The following is a 22,338-nucleotide window of genomic DNA, read 5'->3' as shown; positions in this document are numbered from 1 at the left end:
AGCTCTAGAGTGAGAGAACTTCATGAAGATGATTTTGAATCCGAAGAAGAAGACGAGGATCACAATAATGATATTGAGTTTGTGTCCGATGAAGAACAAGTTATTGAAAATTATGGAGAAGAAGAAGCAGAATAAATATGAGTCTATGAGATATTATTAGTTGTGTAATTTTGAACTCATTTTGTTAAGACATGATTTATGTTATTTAACAATTATATTTTGCTTAGTGGTTACTAGTTCACAATGCATTGTAATCTTGAATTGAACTATTGCTTCTATTTTTCAATGTTCTACTTCTACTGTTTACTATATGATTATGATAACTTACTGCATGTTCTATTGTTTAACTGTTTCTTTTACTCATATTTACTGAGTCTAGTATATTTCCTTTGCACAAAACTATTAGTTTTCTTTTATAGTTTTTCATTTTTTGGTATTGGAAAGTATGTATTTATTTTAGCATACATAGTTAGATCTTCATTGCTATGAAATTGTTTAAGACAACATTTAGATTTGCATATGATATTGTCCACAGTCCACATGCAACAAGGGATCTTACACTTAATCCAATGATCCATTATGTGAACACATCTCCAAATTAACATGCTATTTGTGGGTAATCCAATAAGTTCTTGTAAAGTTGGTAATGTCTCTAAAATCATTTTAGATACATAAACAATGAGTGACATCTAACAAGACATCATTGCTATCCAAGTGACAAGAATGTCGAGATTCGATCTAACATTCCCGTGTCTATTATCTTGTATGACTCAATCCTTCTATCATTGTTATCTAGATTGATTGGTGAGACATACACCGTGTCATCCTCTTATCAATCTTTATGTTTCTTGATCTCTAAGTAGATACAATCAATCAAATAAGTTTAATATCTCATATTAATTAATTTGAGCATGACCATGCATTCTTGTGTCCTACTAATCAAGGGGCTCACATATATCACTTCCGTCATATGGAAAGAATAGATTTCATCTATATCACTCACATCCCTCCACATAACTTATTGCATACCAATAATCGGCTTTATAGTTCATCTTATTACAGGTGACATTTGTCAATACCAAAATATATTATTCATTATATAAGAAATTATAGTGACTTCAGGTCTGAGAATATTTATGACACTCATACAATAATCCATAAAACATTATTATAGCAAGTCATTCAGTATATATTCTTTAATATTTATACTCATATGTTAACTCGATATCTCATATCCATGACTTATGAGATTAAATCATTCATTAACTTACATATTAATCTCAACGCATTAATATTATCTTTATATATTAATATTTGACTAAAAATAATTTAAAATAACATTCTATATATTTATAATATTCCACTATTAATTCAACTAATTGATATGTTATAGATTAGAACATACTAACTTAAGACATTATTATACTTATTCATTCGACATTGCAGTGAAATAAATTTAATAACCAATTTTATCTTTTATTAATTAATGAAATATGATAAAAAAAAATATATCAATATAAATCATCCCATAATTAATTAGTACTAATGCTACTACTACTAAATAAAACATAAAACAACCTTGAAATCATCAGATTAAACAAGCTATGTCACCATATTTCCAGATGGTATTGAATTGTTAAGCATCGAGTTAAATTCTTAGCATTCCAGCGTACCATTTCCAAGTCCTAAGATGAATAGACACCAGAGCAAGCTAGACAATTAAATTTAGAGCGAATGTTTCCTGTAAATTGTCGCAGCAGCTTATTAGTTGTAACTATCTGATGGCAACTGAGATGACATCAAAGTAGCTTGACACCGGCTTCTCTCACACTATCTATGACAGCCTTCACCTTCCCATGGTATTTTTGTTCCCGTTTTAAGAACACAGAAACAGCAGGAATACCCTGGAGTAGGAGACGCTCCCCCAATAGCTTACCAATCTTGGCAGCTGCTGCGACATCTCGTGTGGACTCCATGCTCGGCCTGAGTAGTTTTTCCTGTGAGCTTGCTGAGGCTGCGACCGTAGCAGTTGGGGTGTGAATAACTTGGGCATTCACAAATTTGTTTGTGAAGTGCATCTTCAGAACATAAGGCTTCAGGTAGTTGATGATCCTTGGCCGCCTGACAGGAGGGGGGATGACCATTTCTGGTATTGGTAAACAACCTGAAAGAAGCAAAGTGGAGCATCATATTGTAGAAAACATAATCCCCCATTCCCACCTCGCACCAAAACAACAACAAAAAGAAGGAAACTCTAAAGAAGAATGACAATTTGCCAATTCCTTTGCAAGGTATAGGTTATGTTTAGGAAATGGAGAATAGGAGAGAGACAGACAAACATAGGGATAGAAGATTAAGAGAAGAGAGTCTTCTTTGTATCTTGTTTCCTAGAGATGAAGAGAACAATGGAAGTAAACACAAACCTCATATTCTACCTTGTCAATAATGTCCTCCATCCCCTTCCATCTTTCCTTCCAATTTGCGAGCCCCTTCAGTGTTTGGAGCTCTCAGGCTCCAAGACAAGCCCCCATTTGGTCAAGTTGCATATATATACCACAATCAAACCATATTTGTTCCACTATTATCCTCTATTGAACTCTATAAAATTAAATCATCAATTGATAGGCTATTATTTATTGATTCAGATCATCAACTATATATATGCAATTATATCCCTCGGGTGAGATATGTATATATCAACTATATCACGTTTATCACATCAATTAAAGTTTACTTTCATTTTCTCTTACCCTTGCTGAATCCACTCTCAAATTCAACTCTTCTGCTATGTTGTTGGTGTATGCTAGATACAGATGGGCAAACAATAGCTAAGATAATCACAAACACAAAAATAATGGTATTCCATGTTAGATATGACAAGATATTGGCTTGCATGACATGGAGTGCAAAAGATTAAATATTTGGGATATGATGTAAATTCACACATCGAATAATCTTCAATCTTGGAAATTGAATAACATAGCTTATAGCTCAAGTAATGCTAAAATAATAGATTAGGCAAAACATAGCTTGTGTCGTAGCATATCCAATGAGCATGAAACCTGATTCACCAAATGGATTTAAGGACTGGCACATATGAGGGCATGTATGAGTTTACTGCCCTGACTCAGATTATTTTTTTGTATGCTGTACAAGAGTGCCAAATGTAGCAACTAAAAGATAGGCAAAAAGAATTAGAAGGTACGGTTTAATAGCCAGGCAAGCATCAATTCCACCAAGTGCCTCAATCCAAGAATGACCAAGAATGTAGTTTGCTTAACGTAGTCTTGCTTATGCAGCGCTTGGAGCAAAATGGATATCATAATCACATCGAGGTACTTGGTCCTAATTTCATCTAGACTACGTTAAGCAATTAAACATCAAATCGAATGTTTTTAGAACCACTTAACTTTCCGGATGACCAAGAATGTGAATTAAATAATACAAAAGCATCAATTTTACCCAACAAATGAATATTTTAATAAAGCAATAACCTTAATGATCAAAAATTGACCAGAGCTACACTGTCTATACGAGACAGCAACCAGCTTAGAGGTTTAAAATTTCCCCAATAGCTATAAGCCTATAACCATAATGCTAAAACCTGCGATTACTAGCTTAAATAATGCTTCATTTTCATGCTAGAAAATGTCTGCAAATTTGTATGCTGTAGAGATTCTCCTTCTGAAGAGACGGGATGAAATTTACAAGAAAAAATGAAGGTTAAAATTAGCAAATGAATATAAGTCCTACGCGAGATCGAGATGACAGAACCAGGCGGCGGCGTCGCAACCAACGGGACGAAATGGAAAAGAGGCCTTCTCGCGAGAGGTCCGCGTGCGGGAGGGAGGCGGAGATTTTTTTTTTGTCGGTGGAGACAACTCGTCGACGGCGCAAGTTGTGCGCCGACGGGAGACCGGCGGCACTGAGTTGTGAGATGCGAGAGAGAAAGGGAGATATGGGAGAGGGAGAATAGGGCTGCGGCAGATTGAGGGTGAGAGTATTAGGGTTTTAAGACTATTCACAGATCAGTTCAATTCCGGTTCAGTTTAAATTCATCCAAATTAAGTCCAGTTCAGATCCGAAGCTCATAAAAACAGAGGAATAAATTAAATAGCACGGATAAATGCCAGAGCAGATCCTGGATCGCATTTTATGATCCAAGGGATGATCTTTTTATATATATTGATGAGATGAATAATTTCTTCTTATAAAATAGATGAAGATCATTCATATCCATCAATATATATAAAAGGACCATCACTTAAACGTAAAAAATAATTCAGAGAATCCAAATTGCAATGGAGAGCAAGAGATGTAGTAGAGAGTTTTGAGTGCATCAGTGCGATGGTTGAAGAGAGTAGACTAACACAATAGTTCCAAAACAAGTGAAAAATAAAACCAAAATATTGTAATCCACATAGTCATTATCAAATATCAATCAATCAACTACAAAAAGAATTTAATACACCAAGCTCACACAATCAAACTAGAATAATAATCAATCTCCTCTCCTTTCCTTCTTTCTTCTAACTAAACAATGACAACAATATGCTCTCTTGCAATCTCTGTGACTGTCAACTACTACTTCCTACCTGTAGACTGTAGTGGTTCAACCATCCTTCTCTTCACTCCCAACTCCTCTGTACACAATTTTAGGGGATATAATAATATAATATAATAAATATAAAAATATTGTATTTAAATAAAATGAAATCAGAAACCGGGATAATTTCTAAATCTAAGAAATTGCTGCTGCTAATTGAGTGTGCGTGGAATTATTTTTTGTTGCATGCATACGTGGCTCATGCTCGCCGGCGAATGTACTCGAGGAGATCGCAGCCGTCGGTTGCGGTAGCATTGTGTTTGGCATTCATTCGCATCTCGACCACCTTCTTGTGGGAATTGGAGTGAACGGAAGGGGCGAAGGTGGGACTGGCGGCGGGACGGTACTCCGGGAAGAGCCGGCCGGACTTGTAGCGGACGCCACAGGCGTTGCAGAGGGTCTTGGGACCCAGGGGCCCTGCCCTCCATTGCGGGGTCTTGGTGATCGCGCAGTGCATGCACTTTCGCACCGCAGCCGGCGGGCTCGAGTCGTTCCCCTCGCCGGTTGGATGGGTTTTCTTGCTCTTTTTGTTGGGTGGAGGCGGTAGCGTGGCGCGAAATGATGACTCGCAGAAGCTTTCAGGGTCTGAAGTGTACGCGGCGGCGGCGGCGGCGGCGGCCACAGGAGTGGAGCAGGGGATGAGGACGTGGAGAGGCGAGTAGGCGGCTGGGCGCCCGCGCTTTGTGCGCGCGCGAGCGGGAACGAGTAACGCCGCGGGTGACTCAGGCGGGCTGATCGGAGGCGGCGATGCCCCCGCGTCGTTCTTGCTGCCGATGAAGTAGGAAGCGGAGGTCGACGAGGAAGAGTAAGAGGACGATGACGAGTAGGACTCGCTGACGCCGCCGGCGGAGGCGTTCCTGTTCGCTTCGAGCACAGAGACCGGACTCGAGGTGCGAAAATAACAACGCCGAATGGCTTTGGTTTCGCCATGGCTGTCGTCGCTGGTGGCACTACTTTTGTCGACGGTGTCAACGCCGCCGGTGAGGCCAAGCGAGAAGGACTCGGAGTCATCGAGGAAGTTTGACATCCATTCCAATTGCACAATGTCAAGCTCATCCCACTGCCATTTCCACAAACACCACGTTGCTCGTCAATTACCAAAATTTCGGCAACAATTATTGATCTAAATTGTAATGTTTCTTATGGAATTAAATTATAGTTTTTTTTTTCATTTCACCGGACCAAATTGAAAACTCACCTGGCCAAGCTTGTCGTCTTCCTTGCTGAACTCGACTCCATCCTTCCTGTTAGTGTTCGGGGCAGTGAAGCCATCGAGCGAGTCCTTACCGACGCCGTCGCCTAAAACCCCGGCGTCCGGCACCGGCAGAGGAGGAAGCAGCAGCGTCTCGCTCCCGCCACCGCACGGTTCCAACAGCTCGAAAACGTCCTCGTCGCCGGGGAAGTCGAGTAAGTCCTCGATGTGGTCGAACAGGTCGCCCATGCCATCCTCCATCGCGTCCCTCTGCACACACACCACCATGAATGAGACGAGGTCAAAACAATAACGCGATTAACGCAACGCTCGCGAAAACGTCGGAATGAATCGAGTACACGAGTAAGAAATGAACAGGACTCCTCCACTTGGCGATCTGCCTACACGCCTTGAACGGAAAAGAAACCAGGAGAATCAGGGAACGAAAGCAGGGCAGGTTTATCTGCGCGCGAGGACAAAGGCCCGTAGAATTATACGAGATCTACCTCAGCTAACGTAACGTGGCGGCCATGGTTTGTAGGATTAGGAACGCGTCACTTCACCAATCCACGGTCCGCCGTCTACGCCGCCAGTTGAGCGGCAATTTGACCAATTTCTCTCCAGAAAAAATAAGGAAAATAAACAAACAAGTAAACAAATAAATTGCAGGGCTTTCGCATTTACATTTTAGCTGTCAATTTTGGGGTGAAGGATTCCGGGTCAGTGGCGGAGACCGCGTGGAAGGACGTCGAGAAGCCGGCTTCATTGCGAAGGAAGGAAGCGGTCAAAGAGGCATGGAACGTGATTGGAGAGACGGCACGGCCGCCGATGGAAAAAGACAACTATGCAAATCGCTTCACAACGAAGCAAGCAAGCTCAATTCTGAAAGCAAAAGTCGAGGGGAATAAAAAACCCTAACACAAAACACAGTTTTGCTTTTCTTGTCACACTAGACTCAAATTTTCTAATTTTTCTAGCTCCAAACACTCCTTGATTAAGAAAATTAAGGGAAGAAGAGTCATCATGAACCCGAATCTAAGGGCAGAGAGCATGAAACCACAAATAGACCGGGAAACAGAAATGACATGAAAATTATGCTTCAGGCGTGTGTGCATATCACACCCTCACCGAATAGAGCAGAAGCTCGCCGGTGACCAGCTGTCGCAGAGGTAGAAATACTATCGGCCTGTTTGAAGGGAGATTAAAGCCAAGAGGGAGAGTTGGGATATGGGAAGAAAGAGGAAGGGGGGCAAAAGCCCGGAGCATAAAAAGGAGGAGAGGAGAGAACGTGACAGGGTCGATGCATCCACCACAACAACTATAGCGGCAGAAACTGAAACAGCAACAGCAGCAGCAACATGGACTGAGCAGCGAGATGAGGTCACAATAATTAAGTGGAATACAATCTGATTAGCGTGACCCACATCACAGGTTGGTGAGGTGTGGTGTGGTGTGGTGCAAGGTAGACATCCTCTCTCGTTCATTGCTAGCTGGATTCCGCCCATTGCCTTCGCCATCACCCTGACGTCTGTCTCTCTGTCTATTATGTAGCTGATCGCCGGAGGGCCCGAGTCACACCGCGCCGGAATACGAATATGATTATTATTTCACCGCCGCTGCCTACATTAACTCCTCCTTGTCTGCCGGATACCAATACATTCAACCCCCACTTCTAATAAATCAAAATGGGATAGCGATATATTAGAGCATCCATATCAATCATCCTAAATTTAACTTTTACCTTAAATTTTACATTTTACATTAAAAAAACATCCGCATAAATTAAGAGAATTTTCAATTTCTTTTATTTGAACTTTTAGAAAACTCCCGCCGTCTTACTAAAACGATTTCTTCATTTGAATTATTTCTTATTTTAAAATAAAATTAAAAAAAAAACTGCTGTGCTGTCGACAATCATCCCAGTAGACGGGGGCAAAGAATTAAGTCAAGACGCATCGAGGCCGTCCATCTCGAGAGCGTTTCGTGAAGGCAAAGCGACGACGTGCGCCGCATAATTCCTCCACGGTTCTCAGGCCGATCACATGGTCACCACGCACGCAGCGGGGTTATGCGGGCATCTACGGGGTGTGAAAATTCTCTACCCGTCTCGGGATCGTTAACGACTAAATTATTGTTTCCGCTTTTAACTTCTTAACAAATCATACGACGTGTTGGGTCCTCCGGAAGTCAGGTGGCACTTTATTCGTCCCCCGCACATGTACCCACGACGGAGCCAGCTGGATCACAGCCATGAACCGACGCGTTTCGGTCACGCGAGACACGTCGCATCTCATGCGGCGATGTCACATGCCGTTTATCGACACAGATAAGACACAAAATAAAAATAAATTTCATTCCTAGCAAAACGTATCCATAGTGCACGCTGATAATAAATCTAAATACAAAATATTGTTCAAACATATATACCAAACGTCCACAAATGTACATTTTTTTTCTTTGTATTTTCTCTTCTTGTCCTAACACAAAGAATTGGTCCTCGCCCACTCTTTGATTGTTTCCCAAGATTAGGTAGGTATTTGATCTCATTCAATCGCTGTAATTAGGTGGGTGAGGTTTGACCTAAATTATAATCACGTTCGCATTCAACCTGCGTCGAGTTAATCTCCAAGATCAGCAGTAATTAATTTTGAAAATAGGTGTAGATTGTAGTGTTACTGTACGTAAGCATGAATCGACAATTAACTAAACCACGTTGATGAGGACGCGCCACTTGCTTTCTGCGGTCGCCATCGCTTCCCAACTTGCATCTGCGCCGTGTAGACTACGTGTTAATTTTGTTCGCATGTTTATTTTCTTCCGAATTAATGAAGAAATAAATCATCAATTAATTATTGAAATTCCAGATAGAAATGATAGTAATCGACGATGAGCGACAGCGTCGGTGACCGACAGAGGTGGCCGTGGCCCGAGGCCACAGGCGGCGAAGCAGAGGGACAGCGGCGGCGAGGAGAAGGCCAACTGATCCGATGCTTCCTCTGGCATAGCAAACGTCGTAAAACCGTCTTCCGTTAGACCATCCGGTGGCGCCCACCACTATTCATCCAATAGGAATAGGATACGTTCAAGTCGTGAGGGGTGCCATAGAGGATGTTTCCAAACAGTGTCGGTGCAATTATGGAGCATGTGGCGCTGCCGCAAGGTGCTACTACTTCGGTTTGGCGGGGTTTTTGATAGATCTGGAAAATCTTTTGGCCTCTACTTGACTGCAAACAAAAGTGTGAGTGTAACAAAAATCAAATTTATCGGTAGATCCATTGGACAAAGGAGAAAAATGCAGGCCTAATTTAATGGAAGATGGAGCAGGCCTAATTCGCTTGAATGGTCAATATGTTAAGCATGAGGTGGAAACGCTTTGGCATGATCTGTACCTAACCTAATCACCATGAACTCCCGTGCGTAGGGACAATAATTTAATTAACCCAACGCTATCCAGAAAATTTATTAAAAGATAGAAAAATTGCAAACCAGTATACTAGCACGCACTTTCTGGGCATTCGACCTTGGCGTTTCCGTACGACTTCGTTATTGGTCCATTGAGAGAACTTATGGATTTGGCCCATGAAGGGCCTCGCGAGAACGTGAAGCCCATGAAGATAACTATGGAAAGGTTCATTTTATCCGTCCAACATGGACGGATGGAATCTTGACCGTTTAACGAAAGCGATTATAAACGGCCTTGATTTATTAGGTGCGAATCGGACGACTGAAAATGAGCCAGCCCTCCATGAGGAATCCCCTATTGCTGTTGATCTCATACTGGACCGTATTTTTTTATTTAAGTTGACATTTTTTTTTATTTTCCAATTTATATATATTTTTTTTCCATCCCCAATTCGGATTCCTTCGTCGTCTCCTCCCCTCCCTCAGATCTGGAAAAATGGCGCCCCACGAATCCAACAACGGCGTCTACGACGAGGAGCAGGCAGACGCGGCTGCGGTACCGCGCCCGATGCCCGGCGAGCGGCGGAAGGTAGCCCTGGTTACTGGGATTACGGGGCAGGACGGATCGTACCTGACGGAGTTCCTGCTGGGGAAGGGGTACGAGGTTCACGGACTCATCCGCCGATCCTCCAATTTCAACACCGCCCGGCTCGATCACCTCTATGTCGACCCCCACAACGCTGCCAAGGCCCGGATGAAGCTCCACTATGCCGATCTCTCCGACGCCTCGTCCCTCCGCCGATGGGTCGATGCCCTCCTCCCCGACGAGGTGTACAACCTCGCCGCCCAGTCCCATGTCGCCGTCTCCTTCGAGATTCCCGACTACACTGCTGACGTCGTCGCCACCGGGGCCCTCCGCCTCCTTGAGGCCGTCCGGTGCTCCCCCAAACCCGCCCGCTACTACCAGGCTGGATCTTCGGAGATGTTCGGATCCACGCCGCCGCCCCAGTCGGAGAGCTCCCCGTTCCACCCGCGATCCCCCTACGCGGCCGCCAAGGTCGCCGCCCACTGGTACACCGTCAACTACCGCGAGGCCTACGGACTGTTCGCCTGCAACGGCATCCTCTTCAACCACGAGAGCCCCCGCCGCGGCGAGAACTTCGTGACCCGTAAGATCACCCGTGCCGTCGGCCGCATCCGCCTCGGCCTCCAAACCAAGGTCTTCCTCGGGAACCTATCGGCCGCCCGAGACTGGGGCTTCGCCGGCGACTACGTTGAAGCAATGTGGATGATGCTGCAGCAGGAGGAGGCGGGGGACTACGTGGTGGCGACGGAGGAATCGCACACGGTGGAGGAGTTCCTGCAGGCGGCGTTCGGCTACGTGGGGCTGGAATGGAAGGAGCACGTGGTGATAGATCCGCGGTACTTCCGGCCGGCGGAGGTGGACAACCTGAAAGGCGACTCGAGCAAGGCGAGGAAGGCGCTGGGGTGGAAGCCCAAGGTAGGGTTCCTGGAGCTGGTGAAGATGATGGTGGATCATGACCTGGAGATCGCGAAGAAGGAGAAGGTGCTCGCCGATGCCGGATACATCGACGCCCACCAGCAGCCCTAGTTCCGTTCCATCTCAGCGGCGTTTGGTCATTTTGAGTTCTCGCGGATGCCGGATACATCGACGCCCACCAGCAGCCCTAGTTCCGCTCCATCTCTGCGGCGTTTTGTCATTTTGAGTTCTTCGTATTCGATAAAATTAATTTCCCAAAGTTTTCTCCGAAATATGTTCGATCTTGCGATCGCCTGTGAGGTTAGGGCCAATGTTCGACTCATGTGATGAGTAGATCATATATCTATGCAATCATTTTTTTTAAAAAAAAAACACTAATTTTATATGAATTTAAAATTGATTAAACCTTAAAAAATACTAATTTTATATGAATTTAAAATTGATTAAACCTTCTAATATATTAATGTTGGGTTTTATATTGATATATTATTGACGAAATGAAACATAAAGATGGCAGTGAAGTCGTAGCCGCTCTTCTCTCCGTCGTCAGCAACACCATTAGCTATGCTTTGGTGTGGCGTTTGAATTTCTTCACTACCCTTCGAATTTCTTGCCTTACTATTTTATTGAGATGGTCATCAATGCCGCTCAATAATTAATCACCTCCATCTTCTAAAACGGTTTATATATTTTTCTAAATTATTATAACAGTCTAAAATTTATATTTAGTGATCTATCGAAGGCGTGAAGAGACAGTTTCGTTGATTCGACAAAACCTTGTTTTTTACAAAACAATATCAAAATTAAGAAAGGGGTCTTTTGTGTTGGATAAAGATTTTGTGTTTCTTCTTCATACATTGTGTTGTGTGCTCTTTTTATACTTTTTTTTAGTGACCCTTCATCTTCCCTGTTTAATGATATTGATTATCGATAGAAGATATCTTTGTTTTGACTTCTTCTCATTTAACGATAGATGGAGTATTCTATTTTATTTTCTCTTTCCTTTATTAATTATTCATTTTATTGTTTCATTAAGTGTATAATGTCAACGTCATTCTTCGAGTCTAACGAGTGGTCCGCTCGGATCATGCCTCGACTCGCGTAACTTGTTCTCCTGTTGACCGAACTAATTATACTGTTTACTCATATGATCGATTGGATAATATGATGGCCGATAGGACAAGGGTCTCTCCAATCAATCGATGATCCGCTTCCCTGGTGTTGACCATCTTGACTTTGATCTATACTATGATAATTAACTCGTGTTAGATAGATTCTTCCTTATTACTACATCATTTAATTTTCAGCAATGTTTTAGTGTTCTAATTTTTTTTTCACATTTTATTCAGCCTGGGCCGTCTAATATTCTAATAATAACATTCTAGCTTAGAAGAATTATATTATATTATATTATATAAATAATTATTAGATTTTTTTTTAAAAAAAATCCTTTGCAAGTAAATTAACAAAATCACAACATGAACTCGTATAATATTTTGTGTCATGAATTCGAAAGAGAAAACAACACTGCTGTACCTATACACAAGCTAGCTAGCTAGAGATTATGCGAAATGAATTTGTTGTGTTGGATATATATAATTTGCTTGGATCGATCAGGGGAAGATGAACTGATCGACGTTGTAATTATTTCCACCTCGAGCTACTAAACCAGTACTGCAAGCTCCAAAGCTGTCATCCATTATTCCGCCGAGCCTTTGCACCACCATCTCATGATCATCCAATTCTCTGTCTCCGTCTAAACCCACATCCAACAGCAAGCCAGTACTGTCTTCGATGAAGTGGTGGCGCAGCCATGCCAAGTCGAGAAAGTTGCCCTCCTGCACTACTGGGAGATCAATGGGGAATGCCGGCGAAGTCGTCGTCGTCGTCTGTTCATGGCACAGTCTAATTGAATGGTCAGTAGGCATATGCTGATCACGAGGAAGAGGAGGAGGAGACGAGCAGCTCGGCTTGTGGATATTCTCCTGCTCATTCTCCATGTCGTAGAGCTTACAAGACTCCCCTCTCTTCTTGTGAAACACTCTGCACAGCACCCAGTCTTCCTGTTACGCACAATGAAACACCAAATTAATTAATTATATCTGAAGAAGAATATATTAATAAAAGGGAATTAATTAATTAAAGAAGAAGAATTTGAGATATATGCATGGGCATGGCGAACCTTGGGAGGTGCATGTAGCATCCCTAGTCGAAATTCATGCATCACCCAATTAGTCTTTCTCCCCTTGGGAGCCCTCCCTTGGTAGAACACCAACGTCTTCCTCGTTCCCACAACCTCATGGCTTTTTGGATCAGAAACCACGCGATCTTTCCCCGTCGTCTTCCAATACCCACTCTTGGTCGCTCGATTCGATCGCCAACCCCTCGCGTACTTTCGATCTCGGAAGCTAAAGAAGTACCACTCTTTCTCGTTTAGCTTTGCCGCCTCTGATACATACATAGATATATACACATGACAAACAGCAATAATAGAATAAGTAATTGATTAATTAAGTAACCTGGAAGTTGCCATGGCTCATGAGTGTGCAAATCGACTTCGACCATGGTTCCTCGGGAGGAACTCTCGTTAGCTACCTTCTTCTGCAAGTAGTAGCACATAAGCTCCTCGTCGCTAGGGCAGAAGCGAAACCCAGCTGGGAGAGTCGACTCAATGTGCCTTAAACTCATTAAACCCTCAAATTTAAGCCTTAGCTACCTTCTTCGTGCAAAAACTACTTGAACTCCCTCTCTCTCTCTAGTCTCTCTATATATACACACAGATACGTATAGCTCGATTAATTTATATTATGAAAAGCGGCTTAACTACTGTTTGGTATCAGATTGCTGTCATGATTTCCAGAGTTTGCGGCGGTCGTTATCTCCGAGAAGATGCTGTGTTTCCCTAACAAATATTATGCTTGTGGAGAAAGAATTTGATCAGATATCCATCGCCACAAGAAATCTAGCTGATGTGGCTCTTCACTGTGTATATATTATCAGGCTAAAACATCCTTTATGTTTTGTTGAAACTCTAGTCTAAAAAATTATTAAGTACTAATCCACATGTATATCTAAGGATAAAGACAGTAGTCGATGTAGTGGTTAAAATTAAAGGAGTCAATGTTAAAAGACCAACGAGCTCATTAAAAGTGGATCGAATGGTATTCGATGCCAACTGTCAATCAAGTTCGAAGTATCTGGTTGGTTAGCAGGTTCATTGGGGGTAGATTGCTCGTTCGAATTGAATCAGTAAAGCCAGAACATCAGGTTCTCGCAATTGACTAAGCAAATGTCAGGTCGATCGGAGCTCATATCTGGTTGGGTTAGGAACAATCTGTCGAACCGAATCACTATATGAAGAAAAGCAGCTGAGATCAATCGGGCGGAGAGTCCTGGCCAAGCGGCTAACCCGCTAGGCCAAATAGTGGGACCCTTCCTATATCTCTTAATATCCCCCGAGAGGTAACACCGTTGACAACAGGGCATAGTCAACAGGTAAATCGTACGACGAAAATTTCTACTGTCATATTAGGGATTTGCATGCCCTATTGAGGTATGGTATCAGAGACACTTTTCTAACATCTCATTTCATAGGATGGTCGGGAAAACATACTCACACCTTAAGGAGCGTGAACGTCGCCTACTGTAGTAGTATGTAAAAGAGGTACATGTACCAACGGAGATATGTGTTATTCATTATTTACGTTTGTGCTTTTACTGCTACTATGTTACTCCACTTTCTGTCTATTATTTCGGTGAGCGTTGAAGGGTCAATGTTGGGACCCGTTCCCTGACCCAGCATTGATATTTTGTGTGTTACAGATTAGAACGGAGTCTTCACGAGGTCAACAGAGGAGTCATATCCTCAGCCAACCTTCTCACAATTTTAAGACAAGATCATATTATTACAAATCAAAGCGGAGTCTTTACAAAATTAATAAAAGAGTCATATCCCCAGTCAGCCATCTTCATAATTTTGATTATATATATATATATATATATATATATTTTGATGCTAGAATCGTGCACGGCCTGATTAATAAAGATATATAGATAGAATAATAATAAAGTCAGAAATTAAGCCACTAGTTCGAGTACATATGTATTGATATCCAAGCCTCTTCAAATCGAATTAGGAAAATGCTTAGCGCTTTATTCCTTCTCATACTGCAGATCGATCATATTAGTTAGTAGTTACGAATTAAATTCTAATGGAAAAAAAAAATAACTAACAATCTTAAACGAGATGGAGACATCATATACTTGTACATCCATATTTGTCGCCATTGTAAGACAAGTCAATTATTAGTAGTAATGAAACATGAATTTGTTGGATTAATTAGTCATTAAGTTAAAACTTTATCCATTTTACTGAGTCGTAGTCCTAGGTGGCTGCCTTTCATTCACATGATGAGGATGACATGCCATAGTCATACACGTCCTAATCCAATCATTGAAAGGAGAGTCGAGCAAAGAAGAGAGACTACTTCATGATCAGTATAATTTAATTACTAATTAGACACATTATTCTCAAGCTAGGAAACTAATTAATTAATTAATAAATCATTTGATCTTGACGAGCCTTAGAAAGAGTGCAATAATTGAACTCCATGATTTGGAATTAATAATTAATGAACAAGCTCACATATATCAAACTCTCCTCTGTCACACCCCGGCATACACATGCGATAATATGATTGAAGAGATAAATTAATTAATATTGGATGTGTAAACGTTGGATATATATATAGCCAATATAATATACACATGGAATATTCTTCTCCTCAGTTCCTTGTCATTTCTAATTATGATGTTTCGAATTATTGCTAAAAGCTAATTAAGTACACAGGGAAATTGTCATGGGATGGCCACGCACCTTTCTCGTTCTCTTGTGGCAGCGGGACTCATGAACGAAGGCGTGAACACTGTGGGATAGAGACTGAACTACGAGTGTGCAGTTCGCATTTCTTGTTATCTTTCATTTGCACATGTCGATCGATCCTTGGCCTTCGTATATATATCCTTATTAATTACAACCATATGGAATTTAAATCATTTCTTTCCCTTTATTTTTAATATCTTTCAGCGCCACCTCATTCTCCAGCCATTTAAGTTGTTTGTTAATTAGTTAATTGATTAAAGATAACTAAGGAATTAAGTGATTATTTAGGATTTGCATGCAGTGGAAGTGTGGATTTGGGCATGTCTTATTAATTATATGACTTGAGAAGTTGGTAAAGTGGTTGTCTGCAAGCAAAATAATAGGGAGATGGCGACAAGATTCTTAATTAAAAGCGAGGCAAGGCAGAATGAAGCAGCAATACTTAATATGTATTAGTTGAGATAATTAATTATATTTTTCTCAGGATTATCGATTGATTATAAAAGGGCCCATGAGTTTGGCCTTTTGGTGTTCAATTTGGACTTTTTTTAGAGCAGATTATATATTTATATAATTAAGTTAATTTAGGCCAATTAATTAATTATTAATACGGAGGAAAATTAAAATGCATAAAGAGAGAGATAACGCAAAAATCTGATAGAAAATGAAGCCTTAAAAGCATTAATTTAACCACTTGTAGAGAGACATTTCGAAGCCAACAAAGTATAAGATTTGTCATTTGTGGATAAGTTTAATTAGATTTTGAACATAATCTTTAGACTAATTATTGAAGAGGATAATTAAGAGATATTAATCTCAGCCTCCACTATATATATATATATATATATATATATATTAATGTCATCGTGCAGACGCGTTGCGTGTGTAATATAATAATATATGAATTATTTGGATATTTGAAAATCCGAATTATTTGGATTTTCTAGTACCACCCTTATAAACCAAGAATTAATTATTTGGGTATGGTTTATCAGACCCATGCAATAATGACTACTGCAACGGGCTTCCTTATGAAAAAAATTATTTTAATTTAATATTATACTTGTCTTACTTAAAAAAAACTAAGAAAAATATATTTTTTTAACATCGTCAGCCTAAAATATTTATAGAAGCTTTTTTGATCATATCATCATAGTGTTGTCAATTTTAAGATATGAGACTAAAAAGAACTATATTTTTTTTATATAAAACAACCAGAGAAAATTAATAATGAGAAAAATACATAATAATACGCTACAACTAAGTATCGAACTCTAGATCACTGATTGTTTCGCTTGTGAAATTACTAATAAACCTTGGAATTATTTTTAATATAAATAGAAAAAAGAACATTAACGTAAATACATTTTAGGTTTCACCAAAATTAATTAGTAGGGAGAGATTTTTAATAAAAATAATAAGATATATATATATTGCATCATATTTTATAAAACATAATTCACCACCGATCCCATCTCACTCAGGAAATCTTGATAATGTCCCCATAGATATCACAATATAATCACATCATAACCTAACAAATCACAAGTAGTATTCAATCAGATTAGGAATAAATTTGATAGAAATTTGCTGTAATTGATAGTTTAAATTGTTCTAAGTCTCAAGCTGTAGGTATAATACACAAGAATACGAATCATATCCTCGAGAGTTCACGAGAACTTCATCAGGTGAGGCTATTCTTGCCCAACATGACAATCATGAAGATATACAATAGAAAACGTACAATCCTGATGCCCAATACCTACCTGTGCAAAGTCGACTAGGACATGTCATGCAACGTACACTCTACGGGATCCAACTTTATCAGACAATAATTGAGCAAAAATAATCTGTACAAATACAATTAAATTTCTTCCTCCATTTACATTTGCATTTGCAGCTCCGAAGGAATAACAAAGGATTAAATAAAAGCAACAAAGCTCAAGCAGTCTCCTTTTTTTTTTCAACTTTGGCCCGTGGCTTCATGCAAGAGTTCTCTTTATCTGCAGAAGAATGCCCTGTTATTGTCATTTGTAAACACATTCGTTAGCTACAATCAAATGAGACATACTTGGCATGGAGTTTCAATGCGCTGTCACTTACTTTCTTCATTATATTTTTGAAAATTTAAAACTACTTTGCAATTAGAAAGCTTACTTCCCATAGGTATAGTACATCGGCAAATGAAAACCCTCTGCAGAGAGAGACCATGAGCATTCTGAAATATCAACACAATTGTCACTTCTGAATACATACACATATATTATTTGGCAAGCTACTGCTCTACCACTAATTAAGATACTAAGGAACTACATACTTAAGTGGATTCTCATTCTTTGAACTAACTTATATAGGTACTGCTAACTATGAAGTTTTCTGCCTCTTCAAATATGAAAGGCATGGAATGAATTCATTCATTTAATTGGCATACCACAACCATTAGAACGCAATCTTTCTCATTCCATCCCATGCAACCAACCAAACCCATTCCAACATTGTTGTCTGTTGAGTAGCATATGAAGAATTTGAAAGTGCTAGGCCAAAGAATGCCCTTTTTGGAAAATAAAAGTAACTATCTTATGTTCACAACATCCAATTTTTTACATAATAAAATTTTGACAACTCAAATACGATAAGGTTTTGCTTGCTTTTCTGGTGGCACAAACCGAAGCAACATGATCTGGCTTCAAGATACTTACCTACTACATGAGAGAACCATTATGAACCTTAGAAAAAAGAACTGACTCTTTATTTTGTATTAGCCAAGAATAGGATTTGGACATAATCCATGATCTTACCACTAGTTCAGGAGAACAGTGATTTTTAAAGGCCTTAATGAATCAGCGATAGTATGCCATATGACGGGATGATCTAAAAGGAGAAGAATCAAAAGGACTGGGCCTGCTTGCTGGTGTTGTAGAGTTAATAGGTGCTGTGGATTCCTTTTTCGGTAGCTTCACTTCCGATCGAAGCCATGACTCAACGACCGACAGCAAGTTATCAGCATTTTTCAATTCAACTATGTCGGACATCTTTCCTGACCTCAGCAACTCACCATCTTGGATGTAGGCCAAATGCGTTGCCCATGACTCCAGTCCATCAAATATATGAGTTGCATAGACAATGATGACTCCTCTCTGAAATACAATGACAGTACATCATAAAACAGAACAACAGAATGCTTAAATAGCTATGAGAAGTAGTAGCACATGCCAGTTCGCATTCTTCCTTGAAGAAATCAAGAAGATCCATTCTTGTCACAACATCGAGATCTACTGTCACCTCATCGAGTAGAAGAACCTGCATTCAATTTGAAGCTTAAGCAAAATCTCTACAGATATACACAAGATCCCATCATTTAGACAAAATATCATCAAAGTCGATGCCCGTAAAGAAGGAATTTAAGGCCTGTTCAGAAAAAGTGTCATGTCATTTTTTTAATCTCTAATTAGGTCTCCAGGAACCAAGTTATGTGAACAAATCACAATACCATAGACTTCCAAAATCATGTTAAGCAATGAAAATATTATTAGCGAACACTATATCCAGAAGCACTCGAGAATGATGATTTGAGCACATCTTCTGTAGCAGCATGAAATTGTACCCTTTGTTGTTTTTGCAAAGAACTTCTGCTACAATACTAGCTTGGAAAACAGAAACAGTATCATTTGGGAGTGGAATGAGGAAACATGCTCTTCTTTCCAGATTGTTGATGATGAATAAAAGGAATGGGCAACAAATTAACCTTGTATGGGTAGAGAAGGCCCATGCATATTTGGACACGGCGGCGTTGTCCATCGGAAACTTTATGCATTCTCCACTGAAGATCAATGTCAAGAAGATCAATCAATTTCTCTCTCCTAACAGGATCGACACCTTCAACTGTTCAGAGATGATGAATAATAATTTGATAAGTACATATTTCCATCATTTATTTTCAACAATCAGTTGCACTGACACTAGCAAAGGCAAACTACAATCAGAAATGTTAATTCAATCAATACACATAACTTTAAGAAAAGATCACCAAGCATAAAAAATATTTTTCTTAGAGAGAAAAACTACCGCACAAAATTGCAAACATTTCTTGCTTTCACAGCCAGTACTTGGAAAGCAATCAATAACTAGTCATTTCAAAACAAACTTACCAATACTAACATTATTAATCTGATGTAGACAAATCCAGCAAGAGATTTTTTTTTTTTTTTTGAGAAAAGCGTATCAAGTAATACATTTTATCAAATTCTCATCACCCAAACTTCCATTCAACATCATACCTCCAAAAATCATGTGTTCAGCAGAAAAGTCGCCCTGGAGTGGAATCTCTCCCTGAGTGAACAAGAAGTCCTTGAGTTAGATAATCAATCCACTAATGAATGCAGTTTAGACTTTCAACAACTTTATTCCTTGCTATGCTGACAACTTTCAACACAGCATATGTCAAACACCGTTTCAGATCTCATATCGTGGAATAGATTGAAACTATGACACACAAGGGACATCAATCAGAAAACATCACCAGTCAACTATCAACTTCGCCATTTGCTAGTCATTATATTGCATATCAATTGCTTAGGAATTTCAAACAAAAACAAAAAGGAAAAGCATATTAAACTTAATCGATGATAAAGAAATTCACTTTTCCAAACTGATTAGTTCCAGACAGGACTAATATCAGGAAAGTCATACATAATAAATTATCATTTATTTTTTGGGGGAAGGGGAGGTCAATTAACTCCACTTGAAGACAGCAATAAATACCAAACACTCACAGCTGATCCAACAGTTTTGCTCCAAGATCCACCAAGATAAGAAAGATCACCACTACAAACAAGTTGCGTGTCATGGAAAGCCGAGGCATTAAGAACTCGCACCACATCCCTTCCCCCAACCATATGCTTCCCTGCTAAAATCTTCAAAAGGGTAGTTTTTCCTGCAGAAACCCGCCAAATATAGAGCTTGAAGGAAAAACTTTTTATACTCGCAATCAACAGTAGCTCTAAGCGTTGAATCAATTAGAGTACAAGTAATTTTTTATATTGGAATCGAAGAGTAGTTTCAAGGGTTGAATCAATTATAGCGCAACTTGTAATAATGTAATAGAAATATTTTCTCCTTTAATATTACTAATGATATAGTGTTGCATAGATTCAAATTGAGGAATACGGCCCATGTTGCCGATCTCAAATAGTTGGGTCAATCAAGGTACTGAAAAGCAAATTTCCTATGTGTTTCAACACGGAGAGATGCAAATTAAAAACTTTAAATCATTCTTCTTCCGGAAGATTGGAAAAAATTATACTTGGGCACGATCTTCAATTGTACAAACATTATACATTATACCGTGCAAAACTTGCCTACCAAATCCTTGCTACGGTCAAAACGATTCATCCAATTCAACGATGTATACAACTAGCCGAGGCCAGAAAGCATTCACTTCAAGGAGAATGCTATACTAAAATTCATCTACGCACGCAAAATTCTGAAGTGAGTTTAAATACAGGAAAAGATATGATTTGGTACTATATTTAACCTGTAAGGAAGAAATCAAAGAATACCTAGCAATATCAAAGAAGGACAAATATAGGTTAGGAGAGGGAAGACTCACCAGATCCATTAGCGCCGATGAGGAGGCATCGGGAACCGGGAGAGACGTTCAGGTTAAACCTAGCGAAAAGCGGCGATCGGCCTTCGTAGGCGAAGTGGAGGCCTGACACCTCGATGCCGCCGCCGATCATCTCCTTTGTCCGCCAGAAGACTTCACCGGTCTTCGCTTAATAATTTGGATTTGATTTGATTGATACCTACCCAAAAATGTATCATTATTATTCATTTTTACATAAAATGAACAGGGTCAATTAATTAATTATTATCAATTCTTCTTAAATAATAAAATAATTTGAAATATTTTTTCTCAAAAAATATAAATAGTAATACAATAACAGTATCATTTTTTTAAAGATAAAATTCTTTTTTTATATAAGCATTATTTTTAATTATAAAATTTCATTTGAATGAAAATGACTTATAAGATTATTTTACACAGTGAAGTCGAAAATATCATCCTAAAGTTAAAATAATAATAGTCCCCGGGATCATGATACCATGATAGGATATTCAAATTATCATCTAAATACTCATAGTTCGAATCCCAACTACAACATATTTATAAGAATTTTTCCTCTAAATAAAAGACATAATCAAAGGATACTGGACTTCTAGACTGGCCACAATATACACTTTCCGATTTATCCTGGTGGTCAGTGGAAAACTTCCGTGAGGCCGACCGATTGCCCTAATAGCCGATGGAAAATTTCCGTAAGACCGGACCGGTCACCAAAGAAATAGTCAATGAAACTAACTGGGATTATTATTTTTTTTTAACGCAATAGGACATTCAGATTGTCATCTAAGTATTCACAGTTCGAACCCCAGCTAAAATGTATTTATAAGAATTTTTCCTACAAATAAGAAGTGTAATCAAAAGATACTGGACTTCTCGACTTACCACGACATACACTTCTCGATTTACTCTAATGACTAATGAAAAATTTTCGTAAGACCGATTAATTATCCTAATAGTCAATAGAAAACTTCCATAAAATCAGATCGATCATTCTAGAAATAATCAATGAAACTAATATAATCAATGAAACTAACTGAGATTTTTTTTTTTAATTTAAGTTCAAATAATAATAACTATTTTAGGATATTAAGTAACTTTTTTCGAGTCTTGCAAAAAAAACAAAAAATAT

At 39.4% G+C, this 22,338-nt stretch overlaps 5 protein-coding genes across 7 annotated transcripts; 1 reads left to right on the top strand and 4 right to left on the bottom strand.

The window, feature by feature from the left end:
* Positions 1 to 1,591: 1,591 nt before the first annotated feature.
* LOC122053357 (50S ribosomal protein L18-like) lies at positions 1,592 to 4,044 on the bottom strand. Of its 2 annotated transcripts, none has more exons than XM_042615378.1 (2): positions 3,754 to 4,044; positions 1,592 to 2,164 (listed from the first exon to the last, which is right to left on the bottom strand). In XM_042615378.1, the coding sequence occupies exon 2, from the start codon at positions 2,142 to 2,144 to the stop codon at positions 1,800 to 1,802; it is 345 nt and encodes a 114-aa protein (XP_042471312.1). In that variant the 5' UTR covers positions 2,145 to 2,164; positions 3,754 to 4,044; the 3' UTR covers positions 1,592 to 1,799. The 2 variants fall into 2 exon arrangements, with proteins under 2 accessions (XP_042471312.1, XP_042471313.1); XM_042615379.1 differs by lacking the exon at positions 3,754 to 4,044 and adding an exon at positions 2,436 to 3,734.
* Positions 4,045 to 4,396: 352 nt separating this feature from the next.
* On the bottom strand, positions 4,397 to 7,192 carry LOC122053356 (GATA transcription factor 8-like). The gene is made up of 3 exons (XM_042615377.1): positions 6,927 to 7,192; positions 5,805 to 6,068; positions 4,397 to 5,666 (listed from the first exon to the last, which is right to left on the bottom strand). The coding sequence occupies exons 1-3, from the start codon at positions 7,062 to 7,064 to the stop codon at positions 4,806 to 4,808; spliced, it is 1,263 nt and encodes a 420-aa protein (XP_042471311.1). The 5' UTR covers positions 7,065 to 7,192; the 3' UTR covers positions 4,397 to 4,805.
* A 2,451-nt stretch (positions 7,193 to 9,643) lies between these two features.
* On the top strand, positions 9,644 to 10,973 carry LOC122053355 (GDP-mannose 4,6 dehydratase 1-like). Its single transcript, XM_042615376.1, has one exon. It carries the CDS (start codon positions 9,697 to 9,699, stop codon positions 10,810 to 10,812), a length of 1,116 nt encoding a protein of 371 aa, XP_042471310.1. The 5' UTR covers positions 9,644 to 9,696; the 3' UTR covers positions 10,813 to 10,973.
* Positions 10,974 to 12,159: 1,186 nt separating this feature from the next.
* On the bottom strand, positions 12,160 to 13,442 carry LOC122054234 (NAC domain-containing protein 21/22-like). The gene is made up of 3 exons (XM_042616047.1): positions 13,221 to 13,442; positions 12,884 to 13,149; positions 12,160 to 12,764 (listed from the first exon to the last, which is right to left on the bottom strand). The coding sequence occupies exons 1-3, from the start codon at positions 13,387 to 13,389 to the stop codon at positions 12,315 to 12,317; spliced, it is 885 nt and encodes a 294-aa protein (XP_042471981.1). The 5' UTR covers positions 13,390 to 13,442; the 3' UTR covers positions 12,160 to 12,314.
* A 3,952-nt stretch (positions 13,443 to 17,394) lies between these two features.
* Positions 17,395 to 21,376, bottom strand: LOC122053354 (ABC transporter I family member 19-like). Of its 2 annotated transcripts, XM_042615375.1 has the most exons (7): positions 21,192 to 21,376; positions 20,356 to 20,516; positions 19,861 to 19,912; positions 19,329 to 19,465; positions 18,797 to 18,883; positions 18,382 to 18,720; positions 17,395 to 17,586 (listed from the first exon to the last, which is right to left on the bottom strand). In XM_042615375.1, the coding sequence occupies exons 1-6, from the start codon at positions 21,319 to 21,321 to the stop codon at positions 18,424 to 18,426; spliced, it is 864 nt and encodes a 287-aa protein (XP_042471309.1). In that variant the 5' UTR covers positions 21,322 to 21,376; the 3' UTR covers positions 17,395 to 17,586; positions 18,382 to 18,423. The 2 variants fall into 2 exon arrangements, with proteins under 2 accessions (XP_042471309.1, XP_042471308.1); XM_042615374.1 differs by lacking the exon at positions 17,395 to 17,586 and having other exon boundaries at positions 18,106 to 18,720.
* Between the last annotated feature and the right edge of the window lie 962 nt (positions 21,377 to 22,338).

Source organism: Zingiber officinale, chromosome 3A, assembly GCF_018446385.1.
Source record: "Zingiber officinale cultivar Zhangliang chromosome 3A, Zo_v1.1, whole genome shotgun sequence".
NCBI classification, from domain to species: Eukaryota; Viridiplantae; Streptophyta; class Magnoliopsida; order Zingiberales; family Zingiberaceae; genus Zingiber; species Zingiber officinale.
Note: the sequence above shows the minus strand (reverse complement) of the source record. Positions and strands in the feature narration are given on the sequence as shown.

Excerpts from the sequence above, each read along its gene's own strand:
- LOC122053357 (XM_042615378.1), bottom strand. The coding sequence starts at position 2,144 with ATGGTCATCCCCCCTCCTGTCAGGCGGCCAAGGATCATCAACTACCTG.
- LOC122053356 (XM_042615377.1), bottom strand. The coding sequence starts at position 7,064 with ATGCTCCGGGCTTTTGCCCCCCTTCCTCTTTCTTCCCATATCCCAACT. Across the intron at positions 6,069-6,926 it reads GCGAGCTTCTGCTCTATTCG|AGGGACGCGATGGAGGATGG; the intron begins GTGAGGGTGTGA and ends GTGTGTGTGCAG. Across the intron at positions 5,667-5,804 it reads AAGACGACAAGCTTGGCCAG|TGGGATGAGCTTGACATTGT; the intron begins GTGAGTTTTCAA and ends TGGAAATGGCAG.
- LOC122053355 (XM_042615376.1), top strand. The coding sequence starts at position 9,697 with ATGGCGCCCCACGAATCCAACAACGGCGTCTACGACGAGGAGCAGGCA.
- LOC122054234 (XM_042616047.1), bottom strand. The coding sequence starts at position 13,389 with ATGAGTTTAAGGCACATTGAGTCGACTCTCCCAGCTGGGTTTCGCTTC. Across the intron at positions 13,150-13,220 it reads TGAGCCATGGCAACTTCCAG|AGGCGGCAAAGCTAAACGAG; the intron begins GTTACTTAATTA and ends TGTATGTATCAG. Across the intron at positions 12,765-12,883 it reads TGCTACATGCACCTCCCAAG|GAAGACTGGGTGCTGTGCAG; the intron begins GTTCGCCATGCC and ends TGTGCGTAACAG.
- LOC122053354 (XM_042615375.1), bottom strand. The coding sequence starts at position 21,321 with ATGATCGGCGGCGGCATCGAGGTGTCAGGCCTCCACTTCGCCTACGAA. Across the intron at positions 20,517-21,191 it reads CATCGGCGCTAATGGATCTG|GAAAAACTACCCTTTTGAAG; the intron begins GTGAGTCTTCCC and ends GGGTTTCTGCAG. Across the intron at positions 19,913-20,355 it reads GCAAAACTGTTGGATCAGCT|GGAGAGATTCCACTCCAGGG; the intron begins GTGAGTGTTTGG and ends TTGTTCACTCAG.